Source organism: Bathycoccus prasinos, assembly GCF_002220235.1.
Source record: "Bathycoccus prasinos genomic : Chromosome_13".
In the NCBI taxonomy this organism is placed as follows: Eukaryota; Viridiplantae; Chlorophyta; class Mamiellophyceae; order Mamiellales; family Bathycoccaceae; genus Bathycoccus; species Bathycoccus prasinos.
Window position 1 is genome coordinate 691,013 of NC_023996.1, and position 17,023 is coordinate 708,035.

General features: G+C 47.5%; 9 protein-coding genes across 9 annotated transcripts; 4 read left to right on the forward strand and 5 right to left on the reverse strand.

Moving 5' to 3' along the window:
- Window positions 1-1,827, reverse strand: Bathy13g02920 (U4/U6 small nuclear ribonucleoprotein Prp4; the record flags this gene model as incomplete). Its single annotated transcript, XM_007509543.1, has 1 exon — window positions 1-1,827. One exon carries the CDS (start codon window positions 1,825-1,827, stop codon window positions 1-3), a length of 1,827 nt encoding a protein of 608 aa, XP_007509605.1.
- A 342-nt stretch (window positions 1,828-2,169) lies between these two features.
- Window positions 2,170-4,406, forward strand: Bathy13g02930 (predicted protein; the record flags this gene model as incomplete). Its single annotated transcript, XM_007509540.1, has 2 exons — window positions 2,170-4,263; window positions 4,320-4,406. The coding sequence occupies 2 exons, from the start codon at window positions 2,170-2,172 to the stop codon at window positions 4,404-4,406; spliced, it is 2,181 nt and encodes a 726-aa protein (XP_007509602.1).
- Window positions 4,407-4,477: 71 nt separating this feature from the next.
- Window positions 4,478-6,130, reverse strand: Bathy13g02940 (predicted protein; the record flags this gene model as incomplete). Its single annotated transcript, XM_007509405.1, has 1 exon — window positions 4,478-6,130. The coding sequence occupies one exon, from the start codon at window positions 6,128-6,130 to the stop codon at window positions 4,478-4,480; it is 1,653 nt and encodes a 550-aa protein (XP_007509467.1).
- Window positions 6,131-6,564: 434 nt separating this feature from the next.
- On the forward strand, window positions 6,565-7,455 carry Bathy13g02950 (predicted protein; the record flags this gene model as incomplete). Its single annotated transcript, XM_007509513.1, has 1 exon — window positions 6,565-7,455. One exon carries the CDS (start codon window positions 6,565-6,567, stop codon window positions 7,453-7,455), a length of 891 nt encoding a protein of 296 aa, XP_007509575.1.
- A 67-nt stretch (window positions 7,456-7,522) lies between these two features.
- Window positions 7,523-8,563, reverse strand: Bathy13g02960 (predicted protein; the record flags this gene model as incomplete). Its single annotated transcript, XM_007509379.1, has 1 exon — window positions 7,523-8,563. One exon carries the CDS (start codon window positions 8,561-8,563, stop codon window positions 7,523-7,525), a length of 1,041 nt encoding a protein of 346 aa, XP_007509441.1.
- A 386-nt stretch (window positions 8,564-8,949) lies between these two features.
- Bathy13g02970 (unknown protein) lies at window positions 8,950-9,948 on the forward strand (the record flags this gene model as incomplete). Its single annotated transcript, XM_007509537.1, has 1 exon — window positions 8,950-9,948. The coding sequence occupies one exon, from the start codon at window positions 8,950-8,952 to the stop codon at window positions 9,946-9,948; it is 999 nt and encodes a 332-aa protein (XP_007509599.1).
- A 181-nt stretch (window positions 9,949-10,129) lies between these two features.
- Bathy13g02980 (phosphoethanolamine transferase class O) lies at window positions 10,130-13,423 on the reverse strand (the record flags this gene model as incomplete). The annotated part of the gene is made up of 1 exon (XM_007509351.1): window positions 10,130-13,423. One exon carries the CDS (start codon window positions 13,421-13,423, stop codon window positions 10,130-10,132), a length of 3,294 nt encoding a protein of 1,097 aa, XP_007509413.1.
- A 470-nt stretch (window positions 13,424-13,893) lies between these two features.
- On the forward strand, window positions 13,894-16,486 carry Bathy13g02990 (predicted protein; the record flags this gene model as incomplete). Its single annotated transcript, XM_007509423.1, has 2 exons — window positions 13,894-16,405; window positions 16,440-16,486. 2 exons carry the CDS (start codon window positions 13,894-13,896, stop codon window positions 16,484-16,486), a joined length of 2,559 nt encoding a protein of 852 aa, XP_007509485.1.
- Window positions 16,487-16,552: 66 nt separating this feature from the next.
- Window positions 16,553-16,996, reverse strand: Bathy13g03000 (unknown protein; the record flags this gene model as incomplete). Its single annotated transcript, XM_007509469.1, has 1 exon — window positions 16,553-16,996. One exon carries the CDS (start codon window positions 16,994-16,996, stop codon window positions 16,553-16,555), a length of 444 nt encoding a protein of 147 aa, XP_007509531.1.
- Window positions 16,997-17,023: the final 27 nt, after the last annotated feature.

Consider the following 17,023-nt stretch of genomic DNA (forward strand, 5'->3'; position numbering starts at 1 on the left):
CTATTTCCAAATTTTAAGCGTGCGATCGTAGCCTGCGCTCGCAATAAAGCCGCCGATATTGCTTCTCTCACCATCATTATCGCTACTACTACTACCACTACTACGACTTCTTCTTCTACCTCCTCTTCCTCCTCCTCCTCCTCCTCCTGCTGCTGCTGTTCTTCCTAAACTACAATCCATTACTTTGCCTTCGTGTCCCTCCAAGCGGGCGAGTAAAGAGAAGTCTAGCGCACTCCACAGCTTAACCGTGCCATCAAAACTAGAACTACTGAACCAACATCCTCGTCTTGGTTCAAACGATACAGATGAAACAAGTCCAGAGTGCGCGGGAATTGTGTACGCGTTCTCTTGCTTTCTCAAATCCCAAACTTTTACGAGGTTATCTTCTCCGCCCGTAACGCATAAAGAATTCGTGACATCGACTGAAATCGACGTCACGCCTTTTGAGTGTCCTTTCATCGTCCACAAACATCGTCCCGATCTGAGATCCCACATGCGTGCGTACGCGTCCAAACCAGTCGAAAACAATAGACTTCCATCGTCATTAAAGGTGCAATCGTAAGACGGGCGCGAATGTGCCTCCTGGCAAAAGATTTCTTGCGAAGTATTTGCGTCCCAAAGTCGGATCGTTTTATCGTAACCCGCTGTGGCGATGGACGCGCCACTCGGATGATATTTAACCTTTGCTAAACGCCCAACGTGCCCAACGAGAGAAGCTATTTTTTTACCCGAAAGACTGAAAAGAGTGCACGTTCCATCCATCGAAGCGGAAGCAAACGCCGGTAAATCTTCTTCATTATCGTTTGTCGCCAATATTAAGGGCGAAAATGCTAGCCCGGTTATCCGCTCCTCCGAAGCTTTGATCGTAAGCGCGGGAATACAGTTAATGTTCTCGTCGCTACTTCTGCCGCGCATCATTTCTTCTTCATTTTCTCTTTTCTCTTTATTCATGCCGCTGCGTGCAATGTTCCAAACCTTGACAGCTCCAGTCCAAGAACCGCTTAAAACGATGCCGAGAGCTTCACTGCGGAAGTCTTCCTCGACACCATCGCTTTCATTCTTGATCGAAGACGCTACCATCATTCCGTGATGACTTTTGTCACCTCGCTCGAACAATAATGAAGCTACGGTACTAAGTGGTCTCGAATCCCCAATGACTGAGGATACAGGCGCAAATCGCAACCTTTTCAAATCTGCGCATTCTTTCCTTCTTTGATTTAAAAAAGTAACGCGCGTCTCTTTTTCTTCTTTCCCTGTGTCTACATCACCGTTATCTTTATTGCTATCCGTCAAAACTCTTTCCCTCGCACGTTGTAAGGAAAACTTCGCCGCGCGCATTCTCGCGCGCGTCAAAAGCGCGCTCCCTTCCGTATAAAACGTTTCTTTCCTCTTCTTTCTTCCTTGGTTATTCGCGGCGGTTTCTCCGTTCAATCCATTCGTGTCGTCTACTTCATCCACTTCTCTTCCCTCCCCAATAGCTTTCGTCGTCTTCGTTCTCGTCGTCGATGAAACAAACGCAGATAATGTCCTCTTCAACCGTTCTCTCCTTTCCGCTTTCCCTTCTCCAAAGAGACAAATCGGTTCGTCGAGAGACCGCAATCGTTCCTTCACCTCTCGGTCGCTCGTGGGAAGAGGAAGAAGAAGATCATCAAGCGCTGGAAGAGGCGGAGTAAACGACGACGACGCGTTTCGATGATCATCGATGCGGAGACGATTTTTACTAGTTTTATCTTCGTCTTCGTCTTCTCCTCGTCGTTTCCCGACGAACAGATTGAGCTCTCGCACGACGTCGTTTTTGTTCTCGCAAAAAGTTCCCTCGCCTTCCATTTCTTCTCTCTTCTCTCTTCTCTCTTCTTTCTTCTGTGTGTGTGTGTGTGTGTGTTTGGAGCTTCCTTCTTACCGAACGAGAGAAAGAAGAAGAGAGAGAGAGAGAGAGAGAGAGAGAGAGAGAGAGAGAAGAAGAGAGAGAAGAGAGAAGAGAGAAGACGACGACGACGAAGGGATTCTACGTGTGCGTGTGTCTGTGTGCGTCTGTGTTTGTGTGATTTTGTTGAGCGAAAAAAACAGACAAACAGAACACGTCATGTGTGTTTTGCCTTTAAAAAAAGAAAGAAAGAAAGAAAGAAAGCGAGAGAGAAGAACGTTTATAAAGTATTATTAAATGCGAATATGCGCTCGCCGAGGAGGACAACGAACGAGGAAACGATGATCCACCGGGCGCTGGAAGCGTTGGACGTGAGAGACGATTTGAACGCTCGGAGTGGTGGCAATACATCTACTACTACTACTACTATCCAAAGCACCAGAGGAAGAGGAAGAGGAGAAGGATTGGACGACGACGACGACGAATCTTTCCTCGTCGTCAAAACGTCTCCAAACGCAAACGGAGGCGAGAAGAATAAGATTCGCGTGGAGAAACAGAGACAAAGTTTCCTCTCGCGCGTCGCCGGGGCGAAGAAAAGTGAGATGAATGAGAAGAAGAACGAGAAGAGGAAAGAAGTAATAGAAGAAGAAGACGAAGAAGCGGAAATCTGTGCAGACGCGGCGACCGCCGCCGCCGCCTCCACCTCCTCCTCCTCCTCCTCCTGGGTTGGGATATCGCAAAAAGTCAAAAACCAACTGCGAGAGGTGGAGCGCAAGTTTGGCGGCGGCGGCGGTGGTGGTGGCGGTGGTGGCGTTGGATTCGGTAGTGGTGGTGGGTTTGGCGGTAACGGACAAAAAGTAACAGATAAGAGCGACAGAGCGACGGTGGAGCAAGCGCTCGATCCGCGAACTCGAATGATTTTGTTCAAAATGTTGTCGAGAGAAATATTTTCTGAGATTAACGGGTGCGTGTCCACCGGGAAAGAAGCGAACGTGTACCACGCCGTGCGCGTCATAGAAGTAGAAGAAGAAGAAGGAGAAGAAGAAGAAAAAGAAGACGAGAAACGAGAAAGGAAAGAAGGAGAAGATAGTAATAGCGAAAGTAGAGATAGAAAGGATGAAACGACGATGACGACGACGACGACAAATGAAAAGGAGGAGGAGGAGGAGGAGGAGGAGGAGAAGAAGGAGGAGAAGAAGAATGTAATCCAAATGCGACAACATTTGGCGGTAAAAGTCTACAAAACTTCGATACTCGTTTTTAAAGATAGAGATCGGTATGTTTCTGGAGATTGGAGATGGAGAAACGGATACGCGCGAAAAAACCCGCGAAAAATGGTCAAGACGTGGGCGGAAAAAGAAATGCGCAACTATAACCGGCTAAGAGAAAAAGGATTACGCGTTCCAAAAGTCATATGTCTGAAATCGCACGTTTTAGTCATGGAAATGATTGGCGATTCGGAAGGAAGAGCCGCACCAAGATTAAAAGACGCGGCGTCTTCGTTGAGCAGTAAGAAGATGCGTTCGTTATTCGAGCAGCTTTTGAAAGACGTTCGAACGATGTACCAGGATTGTAAGCTCGTTCACGCGGACTTCTCGGAGTATAACTTGCTCTATCACAACGGGAACGCGTGGATTATCGATGTTTCGCAATCCGTCGACCTCGATCATCCCAGATGTTTAGAATTCTTACGAGAAGACTTGCTGCATTTGAAACAATTCTTCTCGAATCGAGCGTATGATGTTGTCGTTCCGTCGGTGAAGGAAATGTTTGACTTCGTGACGGATCCCGCGATAAACGGTTCAAACATTGATCAATGCTTAGAACTGTTGTCGGAAAAAGCGGCGAAGGATTTTAAATTAGAAATTGAGATGAAATCGAGGCTCAGCCAAGGCATCGACTCGGCACAGATACAAAAAGATGACGATTTAAGAGCAGAAAAAGAAATTCAAGCTGCCGTATTTCATCAAGCGCACATCCCAAAAGCGCTCGAAGAGGTAGATTATGCAGATAAAGATCAAAGACGGCTGCGCGAGGCGAGCGAAGCCAAGGATGAGAAACGCTCCGAAGGCATTTATTATCAGACTATCACGGGAATGAATCACGATTTGAGCGGTCCGCGCGAGATGCCGAGTTTAATGCTGCTGAAGAAGGAAGATAAGGCGGCGATGAAGAAAGAGGCGAAGAAAAAAACGAAAAAGCAAGGGTTGGAAAAAGAAGAAGAGGTAGAAGGAGAAGAAAAAGTTGAAAACACGACGACGCCAGGAACAGTGAAAGTATCGCAAAATGAAAAAGCGACGGCGAGAGAAAACGAACACGATCGCGCGAGCGATTCAACTTTCAGTAGCGACGACGACGACGACGATGGAGAAAGCGCTTCTTCGTCTGAGGAGAAGAAGGTATGGGTAGATAGGACAAAGACGCCAGAAGATATAGAACGCGAGAAACGAGAAAGGAAACAGCACAAGAAAGATGTCAAAGCAGCAAAATCGCAGAAAAGAGCCGAGAAAATAAAGAAAAAGGACAAGAAGAAGGCCATTAAGAAAGGGAGCGGCAAAAAATAGAAGAGCGAGGAAGCAATTTCGATTCATAGTAGTAGTTCTTGTTTTCATTTCATCGAAGAGCTTCTTCGATTGTTTTATCCCCGACACCATCGCTAATTTGTTTATAGGCCGCGACTAACTCCCTCCTCTCCTTTTCAGTGATTCGAGTTTTAAAACCTTCGTTGATCATTTCAATCTCAGCCGAGTTTTCGGTAAAAGGAAAAACGTTCAAGACGCTCACGATGGAGAATAAAGATAACAACAAATCCGCAGATGGAGAAGACATTCCCTCGCGTTCTTTCCGAATTGCGGAACAACTCTCGAGAAGCAAATTTCTAATCTTCACCGCGCACGACGATCGAACAATGTTGATGGCTGTCTTTGTAGGAATGTTCAAGAAATAACTCAATCCAACCACAAAGATGTTCACCTCCATACCAAAACTCGAACTCACTCCAGAACGGTTGCCAACGCAGTCTTCTACCGCAATTTCTGACGCTTGCCGGTATAACTGCACGCGCGCATTTTCTGGTCCAACAGATTTTGCAATCGAGAGTCGATATTTGTTCTTTTCTTCGTACGGATAGCACTTTAAAGCGGCGGCGCATGCCGTGTGAAAATCTAAAATCATATCAGACGTCCATTGCACGCCGTTGATTCGAGCGGCTGAAAGGAAACTCGCGCTTCTTTTTGCATCTTGGAGCAAATCAGATTTTCTTTGTTTATCGATGCCACCAATTGATGTGCGGAGAAAAGGAGACTCTGTCCACCACGTGGGAAGGTTTTGTTGTTCTTTCTCTTCATCTTCGTCTTCAAAAGTTCTCGAGGTTGTTGATGTCGATGTTGACGTCGGAGAAGAAGAAGATGTAGAACTGAAATAAACTTCGTCTAAGGCGCTTCGTTCGCTCAACTTACTCCCTCTCTTACTCGCTTCGCCATCTGGAACCCAAACCTTGCGTCCGCCGAGACTTCTATCTATGACCCACTTGCCTCCCTCGTTTCTATTCTTCCTCTTGTTAAAATTGAAACCTCGAAAACCGGGTATGGTTAACTGGAACCCTCCTCTCGGTATTACCCGTTCACCATTCATCACTTTCACGACGACGTACGCTAAACCTATGAGCATGCTCCATCCAGCAATTGCCCCCGCCGCGCCCGTCAAACCAAAAATATTTGGCTGTTGTTGACGATACGCGTAATACGACGACGACGAAGAAGAAGGAGTCGACGGAGTAAACCGCACAGGTCCTCCGTCTCCTCCTCTTCTTCTCCCGCCTCCTAACGAAGATCCAGACGGTAACAACACGTCCGTCGCTTTCTGCACGTTTCTTCTCGCAAACCTTTTCGCTTTCTTCAACGCTTTTTTTACTCTTCTTTTCGCATCTTTCACCGCCGCCGCTGCCGTCGTTTTTCTCTCATCTCCCACCTCCGCTCTCGTCGTTTCCAAAGAAGAGGAAGAAAAAGCATTCTGTCGAATCTGCCGCCGCCGCTGCTGCTGCTGCTCCTGCTGTCGTCGCAGCGCGTCTTCCAACTCGCGCTCGTACTGCCTTCTCTTCCCTCCTTTCGCTTCCCGTCTTCTTTCTGTTGCCTTTATCGATTGTCCTCGCTCCTCCTCCTCTCGCTTTTTTAACTCGTGTTTTTCCCTCAGCGAATTCCTTTTCTTTGCCCACGATGAAGACGACGACGACGATGTTGAAGACGAGACGATGCGAAGAAGATGCATTCGCGATCTCTTCTTCTCCGTCAAATTCGTCGTCAAATTCCAAAATCGTTGTCCTCCTCCTCCTCCTCCTCCTCGTCGTCGTCGTTGTTGTTGTTGTTGTTGTTGTTCTCTGGTAAAGCCACCACCACTTCTCGTCGTCGTCGTCGTCGTCGTCCTCGTTTTCGCGGAGAGAGGAGAAAAAGGAGGAGGCGAAGGAAAAGTAGACATCGTTCTGTTTTTTTGTCTGCGTTTTTTGTCTAGATGCGCGGGTTTTCTTCTTCTTCTTCTGTCTGTTTGTCTTCTTTTTTTGGTTGGATTTCTTGCCATCTCATGGCACGACGACGACGCCTCTTCATTCATTCATTCACTCATTCATTCATTCATAAAAAAAGCGTTCGTTGGAAGAAGAGTGCGCACGCATCATCATTAATATCATCTTCGATATCGTCATCATCATGACATCGATCTCTTCGCCCTCTGTGTCCTCTCAAAGCCGTTTTCTTCATCTTTGTCTTCTTCAGACGACCCCTCAACAACAACGTCGTCAGAGTCATCGTCGTCGTCGTCGTCAAAGCCGTCGTCAAAGTCTTCCTTTCGCCGTGGTGAGTGACGACGCGACTTCGCCCGGAGAAGAAGAAGGAGGAGGAAGAGGAGGAGGTTTTAGAAATTCCAAAGCGTTCGAGGCGTTGCGTGAGGCACAGAAGCTGCGAGAAGTAGTAAAAGAAGAAGAGGAAGAGGAGAAGAAAAAGACGAAGAAGAAACCGAAAAATCCGTTCGAGGAAACGACGCGGCGAAAACCCAGTACTTCTTCTTCTTCTTCGTCTTCTTCAAAGACGTTTTCCTTCGTCAAAAAGTCGGTGGACGTGTCCAAGTTACCGAGTCTCCGAGACGCGGACGTTGTTTTGAGACGATTCGACGACGAACAAAGGAAACGCGTATCCTCGTCTTCGTCTTCTTCGACAACGACAACGACGACGTGCGCGGAACGCTCGCTTGGCAACGCCGTTCGCACACTTTCGTATAACTCGGAGACGGTTATGTTTGGTATCTGCGCGCAAACCGGTCGAGAAGGCATCGATGCCTTGAAAATTTGGACGGAGGAGTTGAACCTTCCCAAAGGAAAGTTGCACGGTTTAGACACGGATGGGATTCCGAAACCGATTCCAAGCGAGGCGGTGTTTATAAAGTACAACTCTTTGTCCGGCGACGCGTTTTGTAGCGAGTACCACGGCGAGTTTAGAGGTGTCCTTTTTACCCCAGTCTTGAACGACGGGGTGTTTAGACAGTTTGGTTATTTAGATCTTTCCTTGTTCGACGATAACAACGACGCCGACGTTAGATTTTAGTTTTGTAGCATTAGTACACTTTTTTGGCTCGCACTACTCTCTCTCTCTATTTTGGTCGTCTCGGTCACTACTTATCAGTCGCTGCTGCCGCTGCGGCCGCAGCCGCTTTCTTTGTGAGATTTACTATTTGATCCTTGATAGCTTTTCGATCGTACGCAGGTTCTTGCCATTCGATTCGTACTTTACCTAGATTTTGACCTCCCATTCGTAGGCTCACAGTCATCCCAATAGAGTCGATTTCACACATTTCCGCCTTCATATTCTTCTCATCATCACTGCTGCTACTACTATTGCTACTGCTGCTACGAATTAAATTCATATTCTCATCTCCGAAAACCACCATCTTTACGATATCCAGCGTACTCTCCGCGTGGTCTTCGTTCATGTGTTTGCACACCGGCGCCGAAAATTTTCTCACCGGGTCGACTTTCGCGCTTTGGTAGTCCGACGCCCCGACGGTAGCCGCGCGGCCAAACCCACCGACGTACTTCACTTCTTTCAACTCGGTCATTTTGAACCAACTGAAATCGCCAAAATCCACCCAGAACGCATCCGGGTGATGCTTTAAATATATCTCTCGCGCTTTCGCTCTCTCTTTTTCGTCTTCGATTTTCTCCACTGAGCCGACGAGCGTCGCGCGAGCAGCGTCTGGTCTCATGCCACCACTCTCCGCGCAAAAAAGTGACGCTCTCTTATTCTTCAAAAGGTCCCTGGTGTGCGAGGAGAGTTGCGACAGCGCGAATATCGGTAAGCCCGCGGCGGCGGAGGAGCGCGTTGAAACTCTCTCGCTTCCTTCTTCCACATCTTCTTCTTCTATCGCAAACGCGGCGAAAGAACCCACCGGATAGGAAGGATCATCTTCGCGCTCCTTTTCTCCGTCTTTCGTCGTTTTCGGGTTCGTCGTTGAAGAGGAAGAAGAAGAAGAAGACGCTATCGTGCACAAAACGCCACCGAACCCGGTAAAACTCGCGTTGCTCACCAGCGTTCTGCATTCCGCGGCGACCGATAACCGACGACTCTTGTGCGCTTGCAACACGGAGAGAATCTTATCGAACGTTTTCCCTTCCTCCTCCTCCTCCTCCTCTTTTCCCTTGCTCTCGTTTTTCATGGTGGCGTTCGTCCGAGAAGCAAACGACGTTTTCGTCGTCGTCGTCGTCGTCGTTTTCGTGCTCCTCCTTCTCAAAGAAGAAGAACAAAAAGAAGAAGAAGAAGAAGAAGAAGAAGAGGGCAAAGCCGTCCTACGCGTCGACGACGTCGAGAAAAAGAGCAGTCGCGAGGAGGCGTTCATAGAAGAGAGCAGCGTCCGAAAAGGCGTGTGCGTGCGCGTGTGCGCGACGAGGGGAGAAGAGTGTGGAGGAGGTAAATGACGTCGTCCTCTCTCTCTCTCTCTCTCTCTCTCTCAATTTTTCCTCGTGCATTTTTAAAATTTCAACCGAAATTTTTCCTCATTTTTTTAAAGTTTCACTCTTTGCACCGTGCACTTTGAGTAAAAAAATGACGACAACACCATCAACATCAACAACACCATCAACATCATCACCAACGTTCTCGTTCTCTTCTTTCCCGCGAGTGCATCCTGTGGATTGGAACCTTCTCGAGCGAGTGCCTTCGCCGGAAGATATCGTTCGTTTACACGACGTGGACGGTTTAGAATTGATTGTGGAAGACATAATTCGAGGCGATTTCTCCTCTTCTTCTTCTTCTTTTCTTCCTCCTCTTCCTCGCGACGAGAACGACAATAACGGTGACGACGATGACGACGAGAACAAAAAGAAAGCAAAGTTAAAGGAGAAGGCGTTTCGATTGGCGCAGCTTCTGGTGGAGTATTTGCTCTTCGTGCAAGACGTTTTGGTCGAACGGAAAACCGCTTCCCAAATTGAAAACGACAAGTTAAAGACAGAATTGGAAGTGTGGGTGAGAAGAGCGAAAGAGGAACGGGAGAAGAGGAAAGCGCTGCAAAATACAACGCGAGCGAATAAAAAGGAAGATGAGAAAGAAGAAAAAGAAGAAGAAGAAGCGGGAGTGGTTGTTGAAGAGTTGAAGGGAAAACTCAAAGAAACGATGGACGCGCTCGAACGCGCGCGCGCAGAGTTGGAGGAGTTTAAAAGACAACAAAAAGCCGCCGTCGCTGGCGGAAACGAAGACGAACGCGGAAACAGAAAAAGTGGGAAGGAGAACAGCGTAGAGGCCAATGGTGGAAAAAATAACGGTAGCAACGCCGCCGCCGCCGCCGCCGCCGGAGGCGTAGATAAGACACAGTATTCCGGAAAGTTAAGGCAAGAGGTGAAAAATTTATTAGTTCGCGTAGGTGCGAAAAGTGCGGGGAAGTTGAGCGATAGGAACACGGCGAGAAGCTTTGGAAAGCTTCAAAAAATTATCGAATCGGAGAGTAATTCGAGCGATAGGAGCGCCGCGGAAAGAAGAAAGTATCAGGAGACCAGTAGGACTTTGCACTTAACGCTTGTTAATGGTGAATCTTTCCAGGTGATATAAACCGGGTAAGATGGAAGATGGAAGGCCTTGGATTTAAAACACAGACAGCCGGGCTTCTTCTTTTTTTGCGCTTTGTGATCTATAATTAAAATTGCTGTACTATCTAAAATCTATTCTCGCGTGTTAAGTTACGACCTAATAGTCATCACACGGAACATAATTGTGATTCCCGGTCCGAAAGCTAGGCGCGACTTTTGTAGACTTTTGAACGCCGCGTGCGTTCTCTCATCTTAAAATCTTCGTCAATTTTTTTTTCGGAAAGAGTTTCGTATACGCGCGTTTTAGACGCGAGAACGAAACTGAAAACCAGGAAACATTCAAAACACAAGAGAGAGCAAATCTCAAAGATAAACTTGGGTGCAAAAATTGCCCAAGTCATGAGATGTCGTCGCTCGTATGCGACAAAGAAGGTTGAAACGAAAACGCCTAATCCGCGAAGAAACGCGAGCGTGAGAAAGCCAACACTCCTGACGTTCAAATCCACGCGTTTTTGTTTTTGTTCTTCTTGCTCTTCTTGTCCTTCTTGTTGCTTCTCCTTCCATCCTCCGCGCATCGACAACGACGACAACGACGACGACAATGAAAAGTACGAAAGAAATATTGGAAACATCAAGACTGAAATAATTTCTCCGCAGAAAGTATCCAAGCCTAACAAAATTCCACACAAATACCAGTTGAACGAATCCATTCCAGTCATCCCAGCGGTGAACCTCAATCCATTAAACTTTACCCAATGACCTCCTCCATAAAATATTACTTGCGAGAACAGCAAACTCGCCACGCACGCGGTAAAAATACTTCCCGAGAGGAATATTGTCTTTTCTCTTTCTTCTTTTTCGTCTCTTCGGCTTTTGGACAGTGATGAATGACGCGCATCAGGGCGCGAAGTAGACGGAAATAAAGTCAGCATATTACCGATAGATTTAGAAGAGAAGTTTATCATATGCGCGCTGAGGAGTACAAACACTCCGCCGATGTGAGTTGAGTTTGTTAAGACTGCAAACACTGGCAGCAGCGTCCACAGAAAATCTCTCGAATTCAGTCTTCGCCTGGGACTCAAGCTTTCAAACTGGCGCGTCACCGGGAACCAAATCCAGCTGCACGCGAAAACTATTCGGGGATACCAAAGATTGTTTCTGTACGTGGCGCTAAATGCCCAAAAGATCCAAGAAACAGCCATCTCAAAATTTTGAAGATGGTGAGACATCGCAAAGCAAAAAGTTGCAAAGATCAACAAGCTCTCTCGCGAAGACGAAATTTCTTCAGTTGAATTCGTTTTCACCCACGTATCTCCGATGCGAGCTAATAACGCGTTGCAGATCATAGCTAGGATTGCGTTATAAATTACTCCATCTTTTGCGAACCTATTCGAGCTTACGAAGCTATCCCGTGGGTGCTTGTTCTTATGAAATCTCAATCTATCAATGCACGTTGACGCAAGTAAAGTCGCCAGGAGATATTGATACATCTCTCTTTCACTCTCTATAAATGAATTGGAACATCTCGCGGCGAGCGACAAGAAATACACTACCACGCTCGCGACAAATAAGCAAGGAAACGACGTGAATGATTGCGAATTCGTCGCACTACTCGCACTCGTCGGCGCGACTTTTTTTCTTCGCCCAGTCTCAAATTTTGCGTCGGTGACGTCGGCTTTAGAAGTAAAGTACGCGATGCAGTACATGTATAACAAAAGAACGCCAAAAAAACCGATAACTCCAAATACCATGGAAAGCATTCCGAACGTAACCCACGCACTGCGCGTCATCGTTTGTGTTTCTCTCAAAAACGCAAGTCCCAGCTCTTTTTTTTTCTCGCGCGAGCCAGTACTCTCCAGTCGTGAAGTGTTCTGGTACCTACCATGCATTTCTTCGAGTCGAGTAAACGCCGACGTTTCAAAACGTTTCACGCGATGATACGCGTTGATGTACCTCCAAACCTGACGCACGTTCTGGTCGAGAGCGTATGCAAAAGACGCGCTACCTCTTTGTTCACCATTATTAGTATCGGCGTCATCCTTTTCATCGTAATGAAATAAGTTCCAAAGTTTCTCGTTTACCACGCCGAGCGAGGAAAATGGTATGGGAACATCCATGAGCACAGCAAGCGTAGGAACTAAATCTATTTGCAACATTTCACTCTCAATGATATCGTCGTCGTCGTCTCTTTCAAAAACTTCCTTGATATTTCCGTGCGGACGATGCGCGAAGAGGAACGAATTCACTTCAACTTCGGAAGAACCGCCATGGTCACCTTCGTCGGTCATACCATGATCCCCGAAAACTAAAAACAGCGCGTTTTTGTAAACCTCTTTTTCTGTCTTCATATCATTCATAATGTTCCTAATATCTCTGTCGTTTTGTTCCAACTTATTCCTCATCTCTTTTGTTTTCGCACCGTACGTGTGGCCGACGTGATCGGCGCCAAGCATATGGCCAATCCACACGTCCCAATCTGCAACATTGCAATCAAAACTAGCGCTATCGTTGCTAGTACTACTACTACTATTATTATCACTATTACTACCATTCCTATTCTTTAGAGCCAACGCGTGCGCTTTCTTCCAAGAGTTACGAACTCCCGTATCGACCGTTTCGGTATCTCTTACATTCATCGAAGGAAACGCTTCAAAATCAGTAAAATAGGAAGAAGAAAAAGAAGAAGAAGAAGAAATATTATTGCCATCGTCGTTGATTGATGGTGGGAATAAATCTGCCCACGTATCGTCGCCCGAAAACAGTATCCTTTTCTTCCCGTTCCGATGAAGTTGATGTATCAAATTGTCTTCCTCGAGCGTTTTTGAACTGAACGAATTCGAAACGTCAACGAACGTTGGAAGAGAACCGGTCAAGAGTCCTTTCAGCCGCTGCGACGTCGTCGTCGGTGCGTCCGCGATGAATTTAAACAGCAACGAATCGGACGTATCGCTATCGCTGTCTATATCGTCGCTCTTTTCCTTTCTCCATTTCCTCTTTCGCGCAGTTGCTCCTGCTCCTGCTCCTGCTCCTGCTCCTGCGGTGTTGTAATAGTAGTCTCGCAGCTCCGTCAAGCCATGGTTTTTGTTGCTCTCATCATCACTTTCTTCGCGTTTCAGAGCAGAATGTGACGCAGAGTTGGCGACCCAATCGTATCGCGCTGCGTCGATGATGAGCACGATGAGCTTATCGATTACTAGAGAAGTAGTAGTAGTAGTAGTGAAAGAAGAAGAAGAAGAAGAAGAAGAAGAAGAAGAAGAAGAAGAAGAAGCGTCCGTCGCGAAGCTTTCACCGGCGTGGCTCGACGACGACGACGATGATTTTTGCGCGAGTTCAACGCGCACGAATAAAAATCCTCTGGCGAATAATCCAACGCAGCACAGCTTCAAACATCCGAGACTCCCCAAAACGAGGAGGACGACGATGAAGTTCGTCCTCTCCCCGCCGCCGCCGCCGCCGCCGCCGCCGCGCGAGGACGAGGTGCTGCTGCGAGCTTTCATCTCTTCTTTTCTCTCCTCCTCTTTTCTATACTAATGTTGTGTTCGAATAATGTTGTTTTTTTTTGTCCCAACGGTTCAACACAAACATTAGAAAAGAAGGACGTTGAGAATCAAATTGAGATCAAAAATTTTTTTACATGACCTTGAACTTTATTTGGCCGTCCCTCATAAAACGTACACAGTACGAGTAGGAGATAAAAATTCTTCCATCTCTCTCTACCATCTTTTCTTTTCTCCTCGAGCAACGCTTCCTCTCTTGTTACACGCGCGCGCACGTACTTACTACACGCGAACGCGCGGGGAACCACGGCAGACGCGTTGGGCATCTCGCGCGAAAGAGAAAAAAAAAGGGCAGTTTGAAGAGAGAGAGAGAGAGAGAGAGAGAGAATTCTCCTTTCACGAAAAGACGCAGAAGAGAAGGAACTTGAAAACAAAAGTGAAACAAGAGGGCGCCCTTTGGAAATCGCGTCATGAGCAGCGGAAACTCCACCGCGCTTTTGAAGATTTCCGGTTTGCCGGAACCCGGAGAAGCGCTGAGAGCTATTCTGATCGGATCGATTCCAACCTTTCAGCAGAGAAAGAGAGCTTCTTCCAACGTTAAAAAGAAAAAGAAGGAAAAGACAAAATCGTCATCCTCTCCAAACGACGATAAAGAAAGGGTCGACGACGCACAAAAAAATCATCCTCAACGTTCTACTTTTAGTACTATTGAAGAAGAAGAAGAAGAAGAAGAAGAAGAAGAAGAAGACAAAGAAGAAGAAGAAGAAGCGCTCGTGTTAGAGTTCCAATGGTTTCGAACGACGAAAGGAGACGAGAGCGAGGAAAACCTCGCGATCGTCGGCGCTACTGCTCCGATTTATCTTGTGAGGAAGGTTGATGTGGGTTGCCACATTAAAGCCGTCGCGACTTTGCGCTCGCAGTCGAGAGAAGGGATTGTTTTAGCCACGTTCACGGGAGAACTGGAAGCCGAAATAAAAGACGGCGATCTTCACCGAGGGAAAAAGAAAGTGAAAAAAGGAGGGAAAGCGTTTCTGGCTTCAATATCTTCGCCGTCGGAAAAGAAGGCCCTCGAGGACTCGTCTTCCTCCTCGAGGACGACGACGACGACTCGGACGGCAACCGCGACGCCGCCGACAACGAATGACTTTTCGAGCGGAAAATCGAGCGCAGTCGATGCTTCAATGGATCGAACGATGAGTAACAGCGCTGATGCCACGACAAAGACAACTTCGAAGACGATTAAAGCTTCTTCAGATGAAACTCTTTTGAAGAAAAAACGCGACTACGACGACTATATCGACGAATTATTATATGATTCTAACGATTCTTCGCAAGAAGATGACTACGGCGACTCTAGCACATACGTTGACGTTCTGCAAAAACTCAAGGCTTACGCGCGATTGCGCATCCGACACATGGGTCATTTTTCCAAGCTCTTGAGTTTTGCCGCGTTTGTAACTTTGTATTGCGCCATGCTGTATTTACAAACTGAGCCTGTTCTAAGTTACGAGGTTACATCTTCAGTATCTGGTCTCTTAAAGCCAAGGATCAAGCAAACGCAAGACATATACTACATGTACGATTGGTTATCCGAGAGCGTCGTTGACTCGATTTGGACTGATATACCGTGCGGCGACGGCATTTGCCAAGCGCCTTACGAGTTTCCCGCTTTTGGAAGATTTGGTTGTAAAGCGGATTGCGGCGTGGCGATAAATTTAATATCGCTCGTTATTCACATTCAAACTAAGTTTGGAAACTCTCCGGCACTGAGTGCTTTGGAACTCATGTCGCAAGTGACTTGGAATTTATGCTTGCAAGACCCGGGCCGAGTCGCGAACGATTTGCCTGATTTGTGTTGGTACGAAAAAGATCAAAAATTTACCGAAGTGAATACGAATACGCTCATTCGATTGAACGTCATCAGTGGTAACTGGCACTTTCGTCTGCGAGGCGATCATCTAGGTTTAGTCGCGGGTAAGATTTATCGGCTCGAAGAGAACGGTGACTTGGTCTTGACACCGACGGTTCCTTTGTGGCTGACTTGCACGAAGAACTCCTTGTTCAAAAACGTCAAAGCGAGGATCTCAAAGACAACTTCTTCGAATTCCGAAGGAAGGTTGTCATCGAGAATTTCTAAATCTGATTTCATGAGCGCGGACGAAAGCGTTCGCGCGGCGCCGCGAAGGCAGTTAGAAACTCGCTCATCCTCTCTCGACTCGACTTTCGACGAGAGAAGCGGAGCACAAAATGCGACGCGACCGCGATCTTCTTCTCACGACGAAAACGAAAACGACGAATTGTTTATTCAACAAGGAACCACAAAGATAGAGAAGAAGAAGAAGATTATGATGATGACGGATGGAGAAACACGAGATTTTATAGCGGAGAACATAGCGAGGAAGCGCGAAGGAAAGCGAATGATGGTCGAGAAGAAAAACGAAGAAAATTTCGCTTCTTCGCTTTCAAAATCTAGCTGGGAAGTCACGAACTCCAATTTTCATGACGCGATATCTGAATGCTTGTCAATGAACGAAGCTTCGCATCGAGAAGATGGCTTGTGCGAGAAAGGGATATTCGGTGCGATGCCGGATTGGGACACGCGTCTCGTGACGAATATGGTCTCGGCGTTTCGGGATCGCTCCGATTTCAACGCGGATATTTCTCGCTGGGATGTTTCGCAAGTCACGGACATGGAAAGCATGTTTGCCTCGTCTTCAAATTTTAATCGAGACATTTCGAGATGGGACACCTCAAAAGTAAAGGATATGCGATGGATGTTTCACAATGCGACGAATTTCGATCAAAATATTTACAACTGGAGCGGATATGCGGCAACTTCTCCGCAATCAAAAATGTTCGCCGGCGCTGACGCTTTCAACGAAAAATTTGCATGCATCGTCAAAAATCAAGTGAGCTCGTGTAAAATCAGCTCTAAAACACGCGATGCAAACTTATTGGAGAAGAAAATGAATTCATCCGAGCGTCCATCAGCGTCTACTAATAAGCAGCAAGGTAGAGAGCTCCTTCATTACCGCGGTGTATATAATGGTGACATTCATTTGAACACGGGCGAATTCGACTGTCCGTTTGAGACGTGCGTTCCGAGCGACATTGACTTTTGTCCGTGCTTCAACATAGAGTGTTGGGATAAAGTGCCGCCATCTCCACCTCCTTCGCCACCACCACTTCCTCCGCCGCCGTCCTCGCCGAGTCCGCCGCCTTCTCCTCCTCCTTCTCCTCCTCCTTCGCCGCCGCCACCGAGACCACCGCCTTCACCTCCACCATCTCCTCCGCCATCTCCGCCTCCCTCACCTCCACCATCTCCTCCACCAAGTCCTCCTCCCTCCCCTCCCCCTTCGCCACCGCCATCCCCTCCTCCCTCGCCTCCTCCTTCACCTCCACCAAGTCCTCCGCCCTCCCCTCCTCCTTCGCCTCCTCCTTCGCCTCCTCCGAGTCCACCACCTTCACCACCACCTTCACCACCACCCTCACCACCACCGTCCCCTCCCCCATCTCCTCCACCATCTCCTCCACCAAGTCCTCCTCCCTCCCCTCCCCCTTCGCCACCGCCATCATTGGGTGTCTGTCGTTATGAACAGC